Raw genomic sequence first — 20591 nt, 5'->3', positions numbered from 1 at the left:
AAATTAAAAAAATTAATAAACAAAACAAAACAAAACAACAACAGAAAAAAAACAGATCGGAAAAAAATTAACTATTAAAACTGATTAAAGAGGAAGAACAGAACATAAATGAACTCAAATAAATCAAGAGAACAAGAAAGGGGACAAAGGGGGAGAACATGCATGTAGCCCTCAGTATTTACACTCAAAGTACAGTTAAAACTGTAAAACTATATGTAAAGAAAAGTACGTTATTAACAGTGCAAGATATTAAATAGCTTGACTCAAAACACCTCTCAGTGAATGTGCATCTGGGCCTGTGGAGTCTGTAAAGGCATTACATGTAGAAACTACAGTCATGATGTTGTTGAGTCTGAAGAAGACATAGACAATGACTCTTGAAGCTTCTGACAGTGTGAATGAGAAATAGCTCTGAGTGTCATATAAGTATGTGAAATGAAAGCTACTGTGAATGTAAATGTAAACGTGAGTGTGGCCTTTTTCAACAATGGAGTGTCCGTGGTGGAATATAAATGCTAACAATCATCTCAGAATCATGAAAAAACCCTGATTTGACCCCTCATAAGTTACTTAAGGCCTGATTTTTTTCAAATTGATTTTTCGTCAATCATTTATCGGTACCCTAACTTGAGCAGGATTTTTTTTAGGGGGTAGCGGAGTAACTCCGCTTTGCGTCGTGGTGTTTTAGACTCCGCTGCGTGCATTCAAACTGTATAATGCACGGCTCCTCGGTGTTTAATCCTTACTTATTTTCTTGTACTTTCTATATTTTTGGATTCTGCTGTGGCCCCCAATGGGAGCTCAATAAAAAAGCATTCTATTCTATTCTATTCTATTCTACAGCGCAGAATTCTATAGAATCTTCTATAGAATAGAATTTCTATTCTATTCTTTCTTTCTTCATTATTTTTAGTTTTACAGTCTTTGAACAGATGAGCTGAAGCGAGTGTGACGATAGAGAGCGAGACCAAAGACATTTCGAGCCAGACAGCAATTATTTACATGGAAAAAAGCTTCTCCATATGTGACTTTGATACATAGAGATGCGTTTTTAAAGGTTACACCAACAACTAGACTTCAAGCAGATGCCTCATGATGTCATAATTTCTTTATATTATTGATAGTCGATTTAAAGTTTTATTTCTGGCTCTCCAATTCCAGCTCCTCCCAACATGAATCTTTTATATATACATGGAATTATTGGTATTAGAGATTGCTTTAGCATACGAGCCTTGTCAAATGTGAATGACATAAAAGAAATGTGCATTTTAGAAAGCAAAAGAAAAACTACAAGGATTTCATCAGGGCATCTGCTCATTTCTTTAGTTTCAGCCCTCCAGGCAACTGTCTCACACTTCTTGCCACATCATAATAACCAGTCAATCATTGTTATCTGTGTCACATCAGACCCAGAAGAAATGTGAGTGCCGTGGCTGAATGGAGGGGAGGAGTTTCCTGACTACCTGAGCACAACCCCACAGAGCAAATGAGGCCACTTCCTGAACAGAGAGGCACATCAACTGAAAAACGAAAGTCAAAGAGGGAAACAAGCGCACATGTTGAGTCAGACTGACGGGAAAGCAGCGCAGAAACATCTCAGGTAAGAAAGATGAGTTTAGGCAGCATTTATCTCTCAAAGAAATGATTACAAGAGATTAACAGTAAGTGTGAGTCACTACAGATAGTAAACAAACGCTGCCTTGTCCTTTTCTCTCCATTTGAAGCACTCTTTGGTGATAGCAGGTGTGTGTCCTGTGGCATCTGTACACCTCAGCATGAGCCAGTGGAAGCAGATTCAGCAGCTGGAGATCAGACTCCTGGAGCATGTGGACTATCTGTACGATGATAATTTCCCTATGGACATCCGACAGGGGCTGGCCGGCTGGATAGAGTCCCAGGATTGGTGAGTCCTGTTCAGTGTGTGTGTATGTGCTATGGGGTAGACATATAAAACTGAAAAAGAAGAGTTAAAGAACATTTTAAAAAAATAAACTCTTTCACATTTAAAGTTAAAATATCACTTCACTTAAATTACAGGAAAAAAAGCCATAGTCATTTCAGAGAGAAAAAGATATGTCAAAGCATGAAGAAAAGAGTACATTTAGAACCATCTGCTTAAAAAGATGCTGAGTGTGAAGATCTTTGTTACAGTTTGTGTGAACAGACCCTTTAAGTTACAAAAAAAAGCATGTGTTGAATCTCAAACACCCTCCTACGAGTCATGTAAATGTTTGTGCAGAGGCATGACGAGTGGGCAGATGTGGTGAAACGCTTAAAGAATGTGCGTCAAATCATTTGTTGACGAGGAAACATCTGTAAGAACTCAAGAAACTACACGTCCAAAAGCACAAAAACTTCACCATTTATTCGAATTTTATTTAAAATTACATCACCAGGCTGGCGTTGGGTTTAGATTTAAATCTATAACAGTCATTTACGTTGGATCAAAGCAACGATACCACCCCCATCTGAAGTTCTACAGACAGATTTGTTGTTGTTTTGTTTTCCTGCCAACACTTTACTGTCATTGATTGCTTTCCTTTTATTGAACACGTCACTTCACTACCTGCCCCGTAGCAAGCAGCAAACAAACAAAGTTGTCAACTAGTGAGCATTTAGTCACTAAGCCACATGTTTTTAGCTAAATGGAGAGAAAATAGGACTGTAAATGTGTCCGAATGCTGCTCTGTTGGACGTAAAACCAGGAATTTTCTTGCTATATAAGGTGATAATGAGTTGTTTGGTGTGTTTTTAGCTTTTTTTACTACTACTAAGTGTTTAAAAAAATCAAAACATGCAGCTGTTTCAGTATTTTTCCTTTGTTTTCCAGTTTGATCAATAAAATATTGTCATTATATTGTGTTGGGGGCGACACATTACAAAGTAATGCATTTCTCTAATCACAATGCATTTGTCTTTATATTTGTCATTATATTTCCTAAATCAAGGAATCCCAAATACTAATAGAGGGTGATTGATATGTTTTGTTTCAGGGCCGATACCTGTACAGGTTAATACTTATCAGTGCGACAGATATTTGAAACCGATGTACATTTGTTACAAAAATGAAAATTTTAAAATCTCCAACGTATTTTAAAAATGCTGTTGTTCTCTTATGTTCTGCATATGTTTAGTCAAAAGAAAGCTTTTCAGATTTTATCCATCAGTGTTTAATTGTGACATGTAACCAATCAGACAGTGTGGTGGGCGGGACATTGCATGAGTGACAACAGACAGAAAGAAGTTGCTGCATCGGAGTCAAATTAGCATATTGTTGAATTAACTTATTTGATCTCAATCATTAAAAAAAAACAAAAAAATAAACAATATCAATAAATGAAAAATTACTGAATATTTGTACTTATAATTGGTCAGACTGATCATTACATCATCCTTACTGATCAGTTACAGTAGCTACTTTAATTTTGAGGCAGCATAGCCTACTGCCAATGTCCCCTTGAACATGCAAATCAGGGCTTAAGTCAGAGATGTGTGCTGATACGTGGGATCATCTAAAGTTTAGTTCTGGATTTTTAACTGCCAATTATGTGACAATGTGTCTCAGATAGTGCTAGAGTATAGGGAATAGAGTAATTTATTACTTTCTGTAGAGAATAAATAAGGAATGCATTCATTTTTGAAAAAGTAGCTCGTATGCAAGTGTTCTGCCCTCCAGTATACAGGCTATTTTTGCATTAGTGCCGCTGTTAGGATTTACTAGATTGCCCAGAACCATCATCGTGGTGATCCTCATGCTGGGAATCCCCTAAATTCTGGACCGCTGTGTGTGTTTCAGGGACACAGCGGTCAGTGATGAGTCGATGGCTGCCGTGCTGTTCACCAACCTGCTGACCCAGCTGGAGAGGGTTCGATCGCAGGAACAGAACTTCCTACAAAGACACAACATGAAAATTATACAGCAGCAGCTGCAGGTGGGGCTCCCTCCTTACACCCCTTCATGTCCTACTTATACGATATTAAGAACTCCATCTTCAACAGGGGCTTTGTTTCGTGTTGTTTTCCAGCTTTGAATCTGCACAAAGCTGCAGTTCTACCTTTGAAACTCTCTCACTTGCTTCACTTCCTCGTTTCTGCAGCATTCTATCGCCGTAGTGTCCCACTGGAGGAAATCAGACACGCATAACCCAGAAACACTAAAGCTGATCGTCCTTTTAATTATTTGATACACTCCTTGAGAACTTGCTGAGTGACGCACACAATTTTCACTGTGATACGGGAAAGCAGCGTGTCAAGAAAAACAGCTGCAGCAAAGAGTAAACAAAGGAAGTGTTGAAACATGCTGTGTTCTTGTTGACATGCATCATCACAATGGAAACTGGAAATTTTAGTCTGAACGCATGAATGAGATGCAGGTATGGTTTTAAAACTCCAGAGATATTACATGATCGTACACCGAGGAATAAGGCTTTGCTTGAAAGCACAAAATACAACAGCACAAAGTCCTGACAGCACAGTAAATGAGAGCCAAAGATAATAACTAACAAGCTTTAAATTTGGTTTGAAGCAAAGACAAAAGCCCGACAGCAACATGCACAAACTTAATGCCCAAACCTGTGATTCTCTACATCTGATTGACTATTTGCTTACAGATACTTCTCTGTAGAAATCTGCAATCCTGCATCACAGCATGTCAGAATATAAAACATGTTAAACCTTTTTTTGCATAAATGGCTCGACACTTTCTGTGCACTTACAGCCAACTTCATAGTGAAAAAATAGTGGTGTCATCATGTGTGATCCACAATAAGGAGAAGTAGCTTCATGAAGTCTATGGTGTTTGTGTGTGCGCAAAGTGAAAGGGAAGTAAATATAATGCTCTCAAACTAAGAATTGTTTTGTGTACCTGGGTTCTATTTTTGTGTTTATTGTGCCTGTACAAACAGAGTACTTTTTTTTTTTAAACTATTCTGTCTCAGATGTCAAATGAAGTGTTCAAGCAAATATAATCCATTAGAGTTGTATGTATAAGACTGAAGTGGGTCTATTCTTTCTCAAATGATGCAATTATAAATACTCTAAATTATTAGTTTTTGAGGTCATCTCTATAGGATGTAGAATCTATCTCTACAGGATGTTTGATTGAGGTCAGAGCAGGCTCACGTCATAAGCCTCAGCACATCTTTTATTCTGGAAAAGACATATACCTTTGCGGAACAAACCCGTGAGGCTCACACCACTGTTTCCTGTGTGTTTGAATGCGCATGTTATGTGTCAAAATCAACACTTCTCAAAAGGAAGGAAGCAGTTGCTCCCGTGCAGTTGTCAAGCGGGTTTGTGGCTTGTTGTTATGTGCGGGTGAAGTTCTCCTCATTGATTCACATAACACAAGAGAGATCTCAAACCGTATCCATGTTCAAACCTTTCTTCCAGTCATGTTCAAGCAAAATATTTTGGGGGGAAAACCCTTCTGGAGCACTTGACCTTCGTTGATCTCTGTGACACATTTCCGAAAATGTCACCAAAGCGTTGGTTAGAAAGTGGAGAGCAGTGATGTGCTTCAACACCTCAGCAGTCAGAGATAAACATCGACAGTTTCCAGAGAACATTCCAGCTGATTAGCGGAGCCCAACCACAAAGAGCGACCTACTTATTAGCAAATACTCAAAACAACTAAACCAGACCGTTTAATGCTTGCCAATGCATCATTGTTACTGTCATGAAAGCGAGTGTGTAGGTGTATTTTCATGCATCCTCAGTCATCATTCTGGCAATGATGCTGATGAAAACTTAGTCACAGTGGAAGGTCACAGAAAGAAAAAAAAAATCCCTTTTCCTGCAGCAGCATTTTATGTACTTTTCTATGTGGGCTTTTGAATGGGCCGATGAACTAAATAGCACAACCTTCTTTCGGGGAATTATGTGGTGATGTGGAGGCAGAAGCGTGGCTGAGGGAAAGTTTGTGGCATCACATCCTGCTCTCAGTCTGGCCTCTGTTGCTCTTTAAGCCTCGATAACCCACTGCAGACGAGTGGTTATTATGCCACTTTATAGTCTGCTGCAGTTCACTTGGAGGACTCTGTTTCGTGCATGTGCAGTAGGTCGTATGCGCATGTTCTGTAGTGCATGCAGATGTCTGAGAAAGTCGCTTTGGGAGTTGAGGGCTACATTTCTGTCATGCAGACCCCAGCAACACTAGCCTTACACTGTGTCACCTGCTCTGTGTCAGAAGCCCTGTGATTAGCTGAAGTCTACGGAAAAGATTAGCTGATGTCTAGAAACGGAGCCAAAAGGCAGTGCAGAAGTCTGATTTCCACTTACATAGCAATCTACTGAAAGGTTAGTATGCTATAATTTTATGGAATGCAAAATGATGCCAAAAAACACTCCGGTTTGAATAACCAAAAGCCTTGAACATGATGAGAACAAAGAATTAAAAAGACCTGGCTGTTTGGCGGGGAGGGAAGTTCTAATGAAGAGATGCTACGGTTGCATGATGGGAAATGTAGGATTCAGTCAGTACACGTTAAACTTCACGATTCAGGATTGCTTCTAACTTTGAGCTTTGAGCAAGAGTCTTGGAAGTGCCTTAATAAATGGCTGGTGTATCCCTTTAACATGATCCACTACATTTAAAAAAAAAAAAAAAAAAAGTCTGAAAAAAACGATCCACATTTAATCTTTTAGGATTAGGCAGTGTATAGATGATGGATGGATGGGCTTTTTATTGGTTGAAAATTGGCTATATTCATGATCAAGTGTGATGCTCCAAAGGTATCAACCTATTAAATGCACTGTATGTTTTAATACGTACTGATTAGTCGAAACTGTAGAATTGATTTGCCTGATACTGTGTAGGTCCTACTAGCGCTGCTAAAACAGCGTCAACCAGTTGGTGCATGACCTTGGAACTGTGGTGTCTGGGACTGGGGTGTCAACGTTGGCTCCTTTGGGTTGCGGGGTTGGGCCTCCCTGTGTCTGGACTGGTATCTTTGTTGGCTCTTTGTCGTGTTCCTTGAGCTGTTTCTGAGCAGTTTTTGTGGTGTGGCAGGGGGAGGCTGCTGTCATTGGGGAGGGTCACTGTCAAAACATCCCCCTGCAACAAGACGATCAGTAAATCACTTCACCTGTCCGTGGTTTTAACACTATGGCTGAAAAGTGAATAGATTGTCATACTTTTAAAAGGAATCTAGCTTATTTAATTAAGCAGAGATTTACTTAATCATTATATTGCCGCTTCATTTGTTATAAACGGGGATCACGCCTTTGGGATTTTTTCCAAGATTTAAATAAACGTTATAGTTACAGGCTATGCTCCTGGCTGTCCTCCAGCCATCCGAGAGCACATTAACTGTTTCATCAGTCCGTCTGAGTCCAGTTAAACCTCATTCCACTGTGGCTGAATTAAACATTTCCAGTAAAAGTTTAAGTCTCTGAGAACACCGATGGTGCCAGTTCTCTGTGATCACTGTTTCCTCATCAGCAGGTACTTTGTCTGCCTGCCAACATAAACAGAAACTGTGGAAGCTAAAGCACTTAACCATGCTGTGTGGCTGCTTTTATGGTCTACATTCACTTATATGCAACAATTTGAAGACTATCAGTAAGCAAGTATCCCTTATCTTCTTTCTTTCTTTTATCTATGGCCCTTCTCAGCTGAAGTACACGACCAACCCTGCCATCATGGCCAGAGTTATCTCCACCTGCCTGAGGGAAGAGCGACGTATTCTCTCCAGCGCCTGCACGCAGGAACAGGTTTGTCACATCGTCTGTCTTGATGGGAAAGTCCCTGTGCTTCCTTAATTACAGTTGCTGCTGGTAAATCATTGCCCCTACCAGGAACACAGCATTGTATGATGTTTATTTCCCAACCGTTTCACTGTATTCCCGAGAATCACAGTTGGCCTGCAAAATACTTTCATTTTGTTTTTCTTATACGCCCGTTAACTTTGATGTTTTAGTTCAGTCTTCTTGTGTCCTTTTCAGGCACCAGATATAGAGCCTTAAACCCACTGTACACTACCTGTCTGGCAAAAAACAGCAGACGGACACAGTTAGCAGCAAAGTATAGATGATCAGCAGCGAAAGAAGCAGATGTTTTATTTATCTAGGAGTCAGTAAAGACTAAAACGGGGCTAAAAGAAGACATTTGCCAAGTGGTAGCCATTAAAAAGTTTGCTGTATCAACTTAATATATCCCACTGAAAGCCCAAAACTTTGGAAATAATTACTGGACCACCTGTTGTTTTTATAGCATCTGCACAGCAGGTCTTCAGCACTGATATTGTTTGAATTTTATCACAGTGGTTAAATACTTTTAAATACATTATGTTTAAATATATCACGTATTGAAACTGTAAAAATGTCTAAATTTACACTCGATGACAGAAAACATTTTTTTGAGCCACCTTTAAGATATAATCCACACAAAATGTTCTATTATAGTGCACACCAGGATCTACTTTATTCTACTAAAATGAAACTACAAAATAATTTTTTTTTTCTTTTAGTTTAGTAACTGATGTAAAAATAAAAACTAGACTTTAGAAAAACATTAAAAGAGTCTAAATAATATTGTGCAGTCATCAAAAATAGTTAAAATGAAACAAAAATACACAAAAAAGGCCTTCAGGCTTACATGTCCACATGACAGAGTCAGCTGACCTCACAAAGGGTTGTTTTTATTGTAATACCTTTAATAAACTTGTTCAATGTTGCCCCTGACAAATACCCCTCATATTAAAATCTTACTAAATAATCCTAAGTGCTTCAGTAAAAAGCAACTGGACCCCAAGCGGTGAAATATCTCCAAGGACCAAAAAGAGAAGCCCAGTTGATTTTTTCTGAAGTCCTTAGGATTTAAAATAATTATAGTAATAATAGTAACAATCTAAAAATGAAAACAAAAATGACAAAAACTATTACATTTAAATGTATAATAACTCTGCCTGTCATGTAAGAGGATGGGAGAAAGACAGACACTGATGAGCAGGAGCGACATCGTCCTGAAATAGGGCGAAAACTACAAAAAATAAGGACAAAAAATAACCTGCGAAATACTTATTTTCCTTTGTTTTATATAACGGTGTCGTTTTACAACTTCTGCTGCCCCCAAGTGGCTAAAAATTCTGTTATTCCAGGTTTAAACCTAGTCTAAGTTTTTTGGAGGAAAAAAGGGAGGTAGTTCTTCCAGGCAGAAATGTTCTCACTGATGGAGTGAAGATTGTAGACATTCTTGTTGTGCACTGAGGCTGAAGCCCCCTGACTTGTCATGAAGTTAGTATTTTGGTAATGTAAGTCCTTTGTGCTGACTATTTCACCTCAAAGCCTAGATTGCAGATTTAAAAAGCAGAAATCTTTCAAAAAGTAAACGAATGAAAACAAAAACGGACTAAACATTTGTAACAGGGTCCACTGGAGAAATCGCTGCAGAATTCTGTGGCCTTCGAGAGGCAGAAGAACATGGACAACAGAGTTGGGATCATCAGGGGCAGCGTGCAGGTAACTGAAACACGTTTTATGTCAGAGCCAAACAATGACAGCACTGCATTTCATGAATTAATTTTAAAAATGTGTTTGTAGTTGATGGATCAGGCCGTGAAATACATCGAGGACATGCAGGACGACTTTGATTTCCGCTACAAGACGCTGCAGTCTCGAGGTGAATACTGGTATAAATTGTGCTCAGTGGCTGTAAAGAGAAAAAAAAACCCCTCTTATTTCCTAATTTCTAAGTGTTATTTTGTACGACTGTGCAAAGCCTGCACAGCCTGCAACACACAACAACATGGCAAGTTTGTATTTGAGGTTTTGTCTGTCTGTGCCAGAATCATCAGACAGGAACTCTGATACCATGAAACAAGAAGTAACAAAACTACAGGAAATGCTGAACAGACTCGACTTTAAAAGGAAGGTATGTATTTGTATCAACGTGCAAAGCTCTGAAATGTGACAGATGTTAAATATGTCCAGATACAAAATAGAAGTCATTGTATTGTATGAATGAAATATTACAAACCTTCAACATCATCAACTGTTTTGCACACGCTTAACAGGAGATTCTGTCAAAGATGGACGTTGTGATCAAAGAGATCGATGATCTGACGACTTCTCAGCTCAACCCTGAGCTGCAGGACTGGAAGCGCAGGCAGCAGATCGCTGCCATTGGTGGGCCTCTGCTTACTGGCCTGGACCAGCTACAGAGCTGGTAATGAGCTTCAACAAAAGTTAGAAATAATTACTTTGACACCAGTTAAGTTTATTTCATAAACACAACACACATAGGGAGCGTTGACATATGCATGTACAACAGATCCAGAAAATTTAAATATTAAAGTCCCTCTCTGATCTTTAAACACTGAATTACTCACACTGTGAGGTTGTTAAAGCACATCCATATATCCATCCATCCATTATCTGTACATCGATTAATCCGGGGAAACCCTGGACAGGTCACCAGTCTATCGCAGGGACACAAACAGGGACAAACAGCCACCTCACACTCAAACCTACTGACATTTTTAGAATCACCAATTAACCTCAGCATGTCTTTAAACTGTGGGAGGAAGCCGGAGAACCCGGTGAGAACCTTTGCTGCACAGGGAGAACATGCAAACTCCACATACAAAGATCCCAGGCCCAGGCCGGGACGTGAACCAGAGATCTTGGAGCTGTGATATTTCTAGATTTATAAAAGTTCATCAGGTGTAATGTGAAATGTACCACTGATAGTAACAAACCCACAAAGAATACTGACTCTGCAGTTCCCCTCTGCTCCATGATTTTAGCACCTTTTAGCTCATTATGCTAGTTTTGTGGCACAATGTGGGCAAAAATATGAATGAATGCTGCTTTAAAGTCCCTCTTCAGTTGATAATTTAGTAGACAAACAAAAATCCATTTTCCCATCCAGCAAGTACATCAGCCTCACATTTACCTTTACAGCTGTTTCAGACTGAGCTCTTGTTATTACATTGGGTCATTTCCAGTGCGGGTCTTCCCCAACAGCAGCTATGCAAATATATTATCTGCAGATCATAAAGTCTCCGTTTCCCTCATCGGCCCTCTCCTTAGGTTCACCCTGACGGCACAGAGTCTCTTCCAGATCAAGCGTCAGCTGGACAAACTGGGGGAGCTGGTTGTGAAGGTCACCTATGAGAGCGACCCGATACCTCTGCAGAAACCTCAGATGGAAGAGCAAGTTAAATACCTCATCTACCATCTCATCAAGAGGTGCTAACGCAACACAGCACAACACCAGTAACATGACGATGGTACAATGAAACGCAACGCATTGTTACTCTGTGTGATTCTACTTTAATTAGGTTTTTCCATTCTAACTTCTCAGGTATAGCGTGTTAGGGCCTTTTGGATTTGGGAAAATGTTGTATTTATTTATTTTTGTAAGCTATTTTTTTGGCCTTTATGCCTTTATTGGATAGTGTAGTGAGAGAGAGAGACAGGAAAGTAGAGGAGAAGAATGGGGGGAGGACATGTGGGAAAGGGTCATGAGCAGGATTGGAACTCATGACCTCCACATTGGGACTGTAGCCCTGCACATAGGACGCCAGCTCAACCAGGAGAGCTATAGCGGCGCCCCAAAATATTTTATTTTTAAGCCAGTTTTCAAGTTGGGTTTATAGTTGCAAATCTGTGTAGCATGAGCCTTTCTCATGTCTATGAAGGTATGCAGACTGTCCACAGTCTGCTGAGGAAACGTTCATATGTACATGAGTAATGACCAGCGACTTCCTCTTCCATCTGTAGTACCGGTAACACATTACACAATACAGAAAAGTGATAAATACACAACGAGCACGACCGGCTGTGGTTTAAGTGCTCTCTCGAAGGCAAGAGCTGTCAAGTGGTATGAACGTGTAAATCATATGAGGTGTGGTTTGTTCTCAGTTCATTTGTGGTGGAGAAGCAGCCATGCATGCCCACACATCCTCAGAAGCCCCTCATCATCAAGACTGGAGTGCAGTTCACCACCAAAGTCAGGTAGCATCGTGTGACGTGAAATCATTTCCTGATTTGTAGCACAAACAGTAGTAGTCACTGGTAATTTATATTGTTTTTTTCCCCCTTTCACAGACTCCTGGTTAAACTTCCAGAAGTGGATTATCAGCTGAAAGTGAAAACAACTTTTGACAAGTATGATCTTTTTTCCTTTGAGAAACAAATCTATACAGTACATCTGTTTGCAACACCGTCTGCGCAGTAACACCTTTATAAATAACTGTGTGTCTGTGTGTTTCTGCAGAGACCTCCCTCCTGGCAGAGTGTGAGTACAAACAGCCTCAGTACAGAAAGTGTTGCTGCTATTTAATGTTAGCACAGATGAGAACACTAGGAGAGAACAGCAAGCTGCACCAGGAGATATTTGTGTTTTAATGCTAGACACAGTCTTGCAAACAATGTGCAACATCACATAATTATTTCATTTCAAAATGGCACATTAGTTTTTCAGGAAATGTTCAATTAAACTCGCTTTGTTACCTTTAATTAACCTTTACATTACATAATATTTCTTCTAAATGTAGTTGAAGTATTTTTAAAACCCAGATATTTTCAGTTTCATTCATTTCAGTTCACTTTGCGGTAGTCTTTTGTAACCGCTGTGTGCTTGCTGTGTTTTACTGTAATTCACAATTCAAATGACCGTTCGTGAGCTTGTTCCACTTCTCCCTGCGATGGGTTGTTTCCATCTAATCAACAGAGACCGCATTAAATTTGGTGAATCAGGAAGCTTTTTTGTTTTTTTCCTCAGAAGTCGTCAGTTTTTCATCCTGACCAACAACACTAAAGTCATGGATATTGAGGACTATTCTAACGGCTGCCTCTCAGTGGAGTTCAGACACCTGGTAAGACAACATTCACCGTCTGCTCTCTGTTACTAGTGAACGTTAACTACGTTTTACTTAGATATGGTATGAAACCCTCACTAGTTTTTGTCATTATGTTCAAGTAACACTGACGGTGAGTTTGTGTCTTACAGCAGCTGAAAGAGAAGAAATATATCAATGGCACGAAGGGGAATGAGGTGAGAAATGTGGAGGACTGTTAATGTAGTATATGTAATGTAATGCAAAGTACCTCTGCTGAGCTCGGCTGTATTTGTGCATCATTTTCAAAAGACTGTCAACTAATGCCTGGACATCATACTAAAGGTTCCCAAAGTTAACAGCTTAGCACAAACAGAACATGAGCTGTGAGATGGACTGGTGTTTGTGGTGTTGTGTGTGTTCTCGGCAGGGCCTGCTTTCTGTGACCGAAGAACTTCACTCTCTCAGTTTCGAGGCTTGCTTCACGGTGCAGGGCCTCACCATCGACCTGGAGGTCAGCAGCAGTGCAGGTTTTATTCATTCAATGTTTGAATGTCTCTGTTGCTGCTGTATATGTGACTTTTGTTTTTGTTTTTTTCCCCCCAGACGTGCTCCCTGCCACTAGTGGTGATCTCCAATGTGAGCCAGCTGCCTGGAGGCTGGGCTTCTGTCATGTGGTACAACCTCCTGACTGATGAGCCAAGGGTAAGCCTTCACAGCATGACAAGAAGCATTTTTAACATCCATCCACCCATTATCTATACACCGCACTAGGGTCGTGGGGGGCTGGAGTCTATCCCAGCTGACTTAGGGTGAAGGCAGGGGACACCCTGGACAGGTCACCAGTCTATCACAGGGCCACACTTAGAGACAGACAACCAAGCACACTCACATTCACACCTATGGACAATTTAGAATGACCAATTAACCTCAACATGTTTTTTGGACTGTGTGGGAGGAAGCCAGAGAACCCGGAGAGAACCCATGCTGCACGGGGAGAATATGCAGAAAGATCCTCGGGTGCTCACCGGGATGTGAACCGGGGATCTTCTAGCAACGGTGCTAACCAGCGATCCACCTTGCAGCCCCATTTTTAAAATGCTGTTGAAGATGGAAAGTGCTACATACACTCATTTAACAGTTTAATTGGTATGACTGGCCACAACTATCCCAGCAAGCACCACCTGGACTCAAACATCGAGTTCTACTTGAAAACGGGGGAGAAGTTTTCTCTGAATGTTTATGAATTTATCTCGCTAAAATGAAGTTACACCATAAAAGAGGCACAAATTTGCTCAATCATTTTGTCTGTTATTTCAGTTGTGGGTCCGTCTGACTCACTGGATGTAGGTTTTGGGTACAAGCCTGCTCTTTCAGACACACATTTTTCTCCAAACCTTGCAATATCTCCAGCTTACCATTTTCAGAATTCCAAACTCCTCACAAGAGGAAACAACCACCTCCTCCCATACACTGACAATCACAAGTTTTGCTCAAGATTTGGATTGTGCAATTACACGGGCCTGCTCATTCTTTTTGGTGAATTATCCGTTGTCTCCTTGCACGCAAATGTTCTATTAAAACAATATTTTGCAGGGGCATCCTGGGCTTAGCACCACACAAGACAAATGTGATTTGTTTAAAGAAATGCAAACCCACCAGAGCGTTTTCTCCTCTATATCAAGCTGATAATACAACCAGACCATTCCTCATTGACACAGTGCTGTGGAGACTGGCTGGCTATGTGGGATTGCTTGTGGGTTGAAAGACACATGATATTGATTAGTGCAAGGGAATTTCCCCACAATCATAGAACGTAGAGGACAGAACTGTTCAAATTGTAAATCCTAATGAAATGCGGTCAAAATATCAACAATCATCCTTAATAAATCCTTTCAAAGTGACCTTTAAATCACTTTTTAACAGTTTGAATACAAAAATTCTCGTTTTTCCTCAGTTTTTTAAAAATTAGTAGCAATAAAACTTTTTGCTCATTTTCCATGTTACATAACCTCCCTTGTTGCTTCACAGAACTTGGCGTTCTTCGGGAACCCGCCTCGCGCCAACTGGAGCCAGCTCTCTGAAGTCCTCAGCTGGCAGTTCTCTACGTTCGCTGGTCGAGGTCTCAACAAAGAGCAGCTCACAACGCTGGGAGAAAAACTTTTTGGTATGACTGCCATAAAATCTTAAAACTACACAGTGGCAGTAGATTTTAAAATAAAAGACACGTAGCATAAAAAAGGTATTTCTGGTGTAGCTTTAAAGTGCTTCTTTGACCTGGAGAAGGACGCCTGTTGCTTAGACCACACAGGTACATACTTAACCCTCCTATTGGGGTCAATTTGATCCCATTCAGTGATTAACATCTCTTAATAAGTCATTGACATATATATTTTTTTGTTTTATTTAAAGGGATATTTACACATAAACTTGGGTAACATGTTTAATTATGATAGCGCTATATAAGTGCAGACCATTTGATATTTTCTGGAAGTTTAAATGGTTGGGGTCACATTGAACCCAAGAATAAAAGATGTCAGTAAATTTGAAGGTAATAGGAGGGTTAAGATGAGTTCAAAAGGGGACTTCAACTTAGTAGAGCAAGTAGCACTTACTTTCCATTTGTCTCTGTAGGCCAGCATGCCTCCTGCAGTGACTATCAAGTGTCCTGGTCAAAGTTTTCTAAGGTAAGAATGAACTAATATGGCCACACACGGCACCATAGACAGTCGTCCTCAAGCCTATTCATATCCTTCCATTAAAGAAAATGTTTGGTAGCTTATACCTGCATCCTGCAACACTTAAGTCTAACTAATATGCTGCAGTGACCCCTAGTGGTGGTCTCTCAGACTACAGTCGTCCTCAAACGTATTCACACCCTTCCATTAAAGAAAAGGTAAAATTCACAACAGTCACTCAAATAACTAGAAAGCGAAAAAAGTAATAATAAATTAAAAATTGCTAAATTATGATGTAGTGACACAAGACATTGTTTTGAATTGTGGTTGAAAAGAACAATTTTTTTTTAAAAAAGAAAGAAAGAAAGAAAGAAAGAAAGAAAGAAAGAAAGAAAGAAAGAAAGAAAGAAAGAAACCTGTCCCGGACACTTTGCTGATGAGCAGTGGGCCAATACCAAAATAGCTGTCAACAGGTGCAGAAGTCTGATTGAGAGTTACAGAAAACACTTGATTGCAGTGATTGGCTCAAAGGGTTGCTCAACAAAATATTAGTTTATGGGTCCCATCATGCTTGTTTGCTTGATTTTGTTGTTGTTGTTGTTTTTAATATTTCTGTTGAACCACAATTCAAAAGCAATGTCATGATATTCATTAAATTTTTATTTATTATTACTTTTGTCAATTTCAACTTACTTCAGTGACAGCTGTTTTTTCCTTCTTTAATGGGAGGGTATGAATACATTTGAGGATGACTGTTGTCTGATAGTCAATGTGATTGTGCCATATAGAGGTCACCGATTTGCACATCCTGATGAAACATGGTCAAAATATCAACGTTTATTCAGTGTCTTCAAATAAGATACTGATAAAAAAAGGCTAAATTGCCCCATTGATCCCTTCTGACCATTGTACCTCTTGCTGTGTTGTCGATTCTGATTATATATTCATATTTTTATTGCCCCTCATATCTGAATCACTGTATGTCTTTTATTTTTTTTTAAAGGAGAATATTCCAGGGAAGCCCTTCAGTTTCTGGATGTGGCTAGATTCAATCCTGGAGCTCATCAAGAAGCACTTGCTGCCGGTGTGGAACGAGAAGTAAGCCACTTACTCATTTGTTTTTTCTCGGCTCCTCCGCCCTCAGCTGTCCCAATAAATCTCCCTGCACCTTTTAGGATATGACTGTAAATTCAAAGTAAAGTCTGGTTTGTGGCACTAGATTCACACTCATGTATCTCAACAAGGCTTGGATCAGATGTCTAAATAGTTGTGGTGTTTTGTTTCTCCAAGTTACGACCACCTTTCTCAAAATATCTAGTGCCTTCTTTTCCCAAGATTTGGTCGAAATTTATATGCTTTTATGTCTTCAGTTGTGTTCAGAATCTGTCTCACCTGATCCACTCTAATACATTCCGTCTTATACAAAATGACTTTACAGCTGTTCCAATTTGAATTGCTTACAGGTGTATATAGAACGTCATACAGATTGTTCAAAAAAATGAACATATATGTGGTAAAAGTTCATTCAGGTGGTCTGCTGTAGTCTTTGGCAGATTGCGTTGTGCAGTGAATTGCAAAGAATACTAGCAAGATTAGCCCTTATTTGTCAGATATAAGATTATCACCTGTTGTCGATTGTCTCTCTAGTGCAGTTTCTATCTAAAACATTCCTGTGCATCAAACACACTCGCTACTAACTCGTTGATGTGTCAGATTGTGTGCATATTTTGTTATTTTGCAGGTATGGAAATACAGAAAAACATTGCTTTTTGTAGATTTTTTTTTCAATTTAATATCTACTTAATTATGTTGCCTACAGATTTCTCCATTGGCTGATACTAGTGGGCACCCAAAGGAGTTGACATTAATGTTTTTTAAAGGAACAGGAATTCATATTTTAACAAGTTTGCTGGCTGCTTTCTTAGAGTGTTCCACTTTCTGATAAAGCACCATTAATAAAGGGCTTATAAGCTTTAATTAATAGTATTGTTAGTGGTTAATACATCACTTGCCAATGCTTTATAGATTAGTTATAAGCTATTAATAAAAACATCAACAAGTAGCTACCCTTAAAACAATCAAAGTGTCATAATGGATGATTTTTCACAACCTGGCAACCCAGTAACTGTTCTTTTTAATAGCTTATAACTGCTCTACAAGTCAATAATGATAAATTATTTATTAACCATTAATAAAACCAAACACATACATTAACAGCAGCTGTTGAAAGGCAGCTCTGACTTTCTGGCCTTAAGGTGACACCAATTGTAAAACTGCAGCTTCCAGTATTTCCTATTATTTTTTTCCTGTTTTGTTTTGTTATTTTATTAGACAGGGTTAATAAGGGAAGTGAAAAACCGAGCAACACCAGCTTAACCACAAATTACGCAAGAGATACTGCTGTTAAAATTCCAATAGGAGGTTAAAATGTAAAAGAAAAGCATCAGGAAAACCCCTTTGTGTACAGCATGAAAATGTCATGTTCTTCTGTCTTGTTCTCTCTCACCACCACCTTCTGTGCAGCTACATCATGGGTTTTGTGAGTAAAGAGATGGAGCGTGCCTTGCTGAAGGACAGAGAGCCGGGCACCTTCCTCTTACGCTTCAGTGAAAGCCACCTCGGGGGAATCACCTTCACCTGGGTGGAGTACAGTGAGAATGGTGAGGCTTCTTCTAAACAAACCGTTTCTACCAGACCACTGATTTGTTCGACTTTCAGGTAGCTGATAATGAAGTTTTATGAAACACAGCACACAATTGGCTCAATAAAAGGTCTACTTTTACATGTTGTTTGTCCTAGATGTGCTCTGGCTAAATTTTCTTGGTGGGTTTCAGGTCGTGATCGGCTGCTTTGCTTGGCCAACAGTGACTTTTTTTTTTTTTAACAACAGGTGATGCAAAGTTCAACTCTGTGGAGCCGTACACTAAGAACCGGCTGACTGCTCTCCCGTTTGCAGACATCATTCGAGACTACAAAGTCATCTCAGATGGGGTCGTCCCTGAAAACCCGCTCAAGTTCCTCTACCCCAACATCCCCAAAGACGAGGCCTTCGGACGGCTTTACAACAGTCAGCCCAGCAAAGGCAAGAGAACACAACTCCGTATTTATTTAGAGTTAATGCTTTTTAGTGGGTGACTGGAATGTAGGCAAATAATCTAATCCCTCTCATATCTCTGTTACATTTCCAGTTTATCCGTACATACCATCAACCTTGATCCCCATCTCAGAACTGCGGTGAGTTCTTGATACTGCTCTAATCTATTCAGCCTACTCTGTGCTAACATTGTCTTACATTTTACCGTGACATTAAATTACTGCACCAAATCCAGGTAATAAATGTGAAACAAGACCCATTACTTATGATATTTGCGTATAATGAGAGAAAATTTAAATCAACTGGAAAATCTTAAATGATATTTAAAAATAATTTCTGTACCTTATTATTGGTATTTTGTCATGACATTCCCTCATTGCTATTTCAGCCAAAATGCAAGCACCACCCCTCCTTCTTCTTGTCAGTCTCCTCAGCCCCCAATGACTCCTGGAGAGTTTGACATGCTCAGCGATGCTCTGTGCTTCGACATCGGCGGCGTAAGTTTGGGGGGTAATGCATGCAATGTTCTGTATTTTTGTGATTGCAAATGAATCCCTTGAACAGCCCAAAGACAACAACGACTTGATCTTTCTAACGATCACTGCATGTGTACCTAGAGCCTGGTATCTATTATTATTCAGGGACATAGAGCTGTTCATTTAGATATAACATGGAAAACTTCCCTGAGCCACACAGGCAACTGAAAATAGTCCCCAACAAAGAAACTATTACTTTCTGCTTGAGAAGTGTTTGATAAAAACAACATTTCCCAGTTGATTTTGAAAATACCCCTTTTTTAAAAAAAAAAAAAAAGAAAAAGAAAGAAAGAAAAAAGAAAAGAAATAGTCCATCTGATGTAAATCTTAAAATTATTATTTTTTTTTTAAATTAAATTTGTATTTTCAATAGGAACCAATGATGTTATATACAATCATTATTAAGAGACAGAGTTATACATAAATGTTTATGGGCTTTTCATGGGCTTTATTGACAACAACCAGAAATACAGAAAAACTAGGTTTAGCTTTTAGGGTCTTATTTTCTCAAAGCAGCTTAATAGATTGGAAGTGTTTCAACACAATCTTCAAACAGCACAATCGGAGCTACATTTTTTTTTTCAGTAGACATTTTTCTTTCAGCTGACTACACTGCTAATGCCGTTTCCTTCTTTGCTTTACAGATGAATTCTCCATATTCAGAGTGAAGCGAGATCAACATTTTGATCAAAAGTTCACCGACAGCATTCTCCACTGACCTGACTCCATGCAGCCTCCCATAACTGTTTATATCATGATTGTCATAAAACACAGTCAGCTGTGTTTACATGGGATTACGGTGGATTCATTCAAAAACAGAAAATTATTCTTTTATATATTCATGAATGTTTTTTTTTAAATTGTCAGTCTGTTTTTATTGAATAAGTTGTGGTTGAACTTTTGACTGATTTTCCCTCTCAAGTTTAGATTGTAAATAAGACTATGTCAACACTTTACTTTGTTTGTAATGCACCATATCCATAGTAGTTAGATACTTTATGTCTACATCAGTCGCACCACTGTGCCTTTAACTGAATTACAAACAGCTGAAATTGCATTGTTACCCAATGTTTTGGCTGTTCCAGCCTGCTACAGATTGTACACTGTCATTTGTATAATCATTCATCAGCGAGGAGTTCAAAGTCAGCTCATGCGCCTCCTGTTGGCCATGGGGAGGCACATCGGCGTGTACAGACAGCGCAGCAGATGTTAGTGCTTTTATTTTGGTAAAATCCTGAAATAAAATGCCTACAAATAGCTACAACTTGACGCACGGACTTGAACATTTATCGAGAATGTAGTGTTTCACAGTGACTCATGACTGGGCGTCCCCCTGTTGAACGTCGGTGCTGAGCGGGGAAGTCCACACTATGGTGCGTAAACACTTCGCAACACGTGTAAGGCTTCCTGTGTTTCACATACAGCAGCAACAGACAGGAAATTCATATGGCACGATCCGAACAAACAGCTTCAGAGAACATGTTGAAGATCATCCATCCAT

General features: G+C 39.4%; 1 protein-coding gene across 2 annotated transcripts; it reads left to right on the top strand.

Moving 5' to 3' along the window:
* The first annotated feature begins 1489 nt into the window (after nucleotides 1-1489).
* LOC103367142 (signal transducer and activator of transcription 4) lies at nucleotides 1490-20359 on the top strand. Of its 2 annotated transcripts, none has more exons than XM_008295076.1 (24): nucleotides 1490-1600; nucleotides 1725-1903; nucleotides 3797-3932; nucleotides 7615-7713; nucleotides 9367-9459; nucleotides 9541-9619; nucleotides 9786-9871; nucleotides 10014-10165; nucleotides 11032-11190; nucleotides 11866-11958; nucleotides 12052-12111; nucleotides 12221-12241; nucleotides 12731-12821; nucleotides 12956-13000; nucleotides 13213-13296; nucleotides 13389-13487; nucleotides 14814-14949; nucleotides 15417-15469; nucleotides 16464-16558; nucleotides 17984-18120; nucleotides 18351-18542; nucleotides 18649-18694; nucleotides 18943-19051; nucleotides 19735-20359. In XM_008295076.1, the coding sequence occupies exons 2-24, from the start codon at nucleotides 1776-1778 to the stop codon at nucleotides 19756-19758; spliced, it is 2217 nt and encodes a 738-aa protein (XP_008293298.1). In that variant the 5' UTR covers nucleotides 1490-1600; nucleotides 1725-1775; the 3' UTR covers nucleotides 19759-20359. The 2 variants fall into 2 exon arrangements, with proteins under 2 accessions (XP_008293298.1, XP_008293297.1); XM_008295075.1 differs by having other exon boundaries at nucleotides 12728-12821.
* The last annotated feature ends 232 nt before the right edge of the window (nucleotides 20360-20591 follow it).

Source organism: Stegastes partitus, unplaced genomic scaffold, assembly GCF_000690725.1.
Source record: "Stegastes partitus isolate 25-593 unplaced genomic scaffold, Stegastes_partitus-1.0.2 Scaffold1018, whole genome shotgun sequence".
NCBI classification, from domain to species: Eukaryota; Metazoa; Chordata; class Actinopteri; family Pomacentridae; genus Stegastes; species Stegastes partitus.
This window is presented reverse-complemented; position numbering and strand designations above follow the sequence as displayed.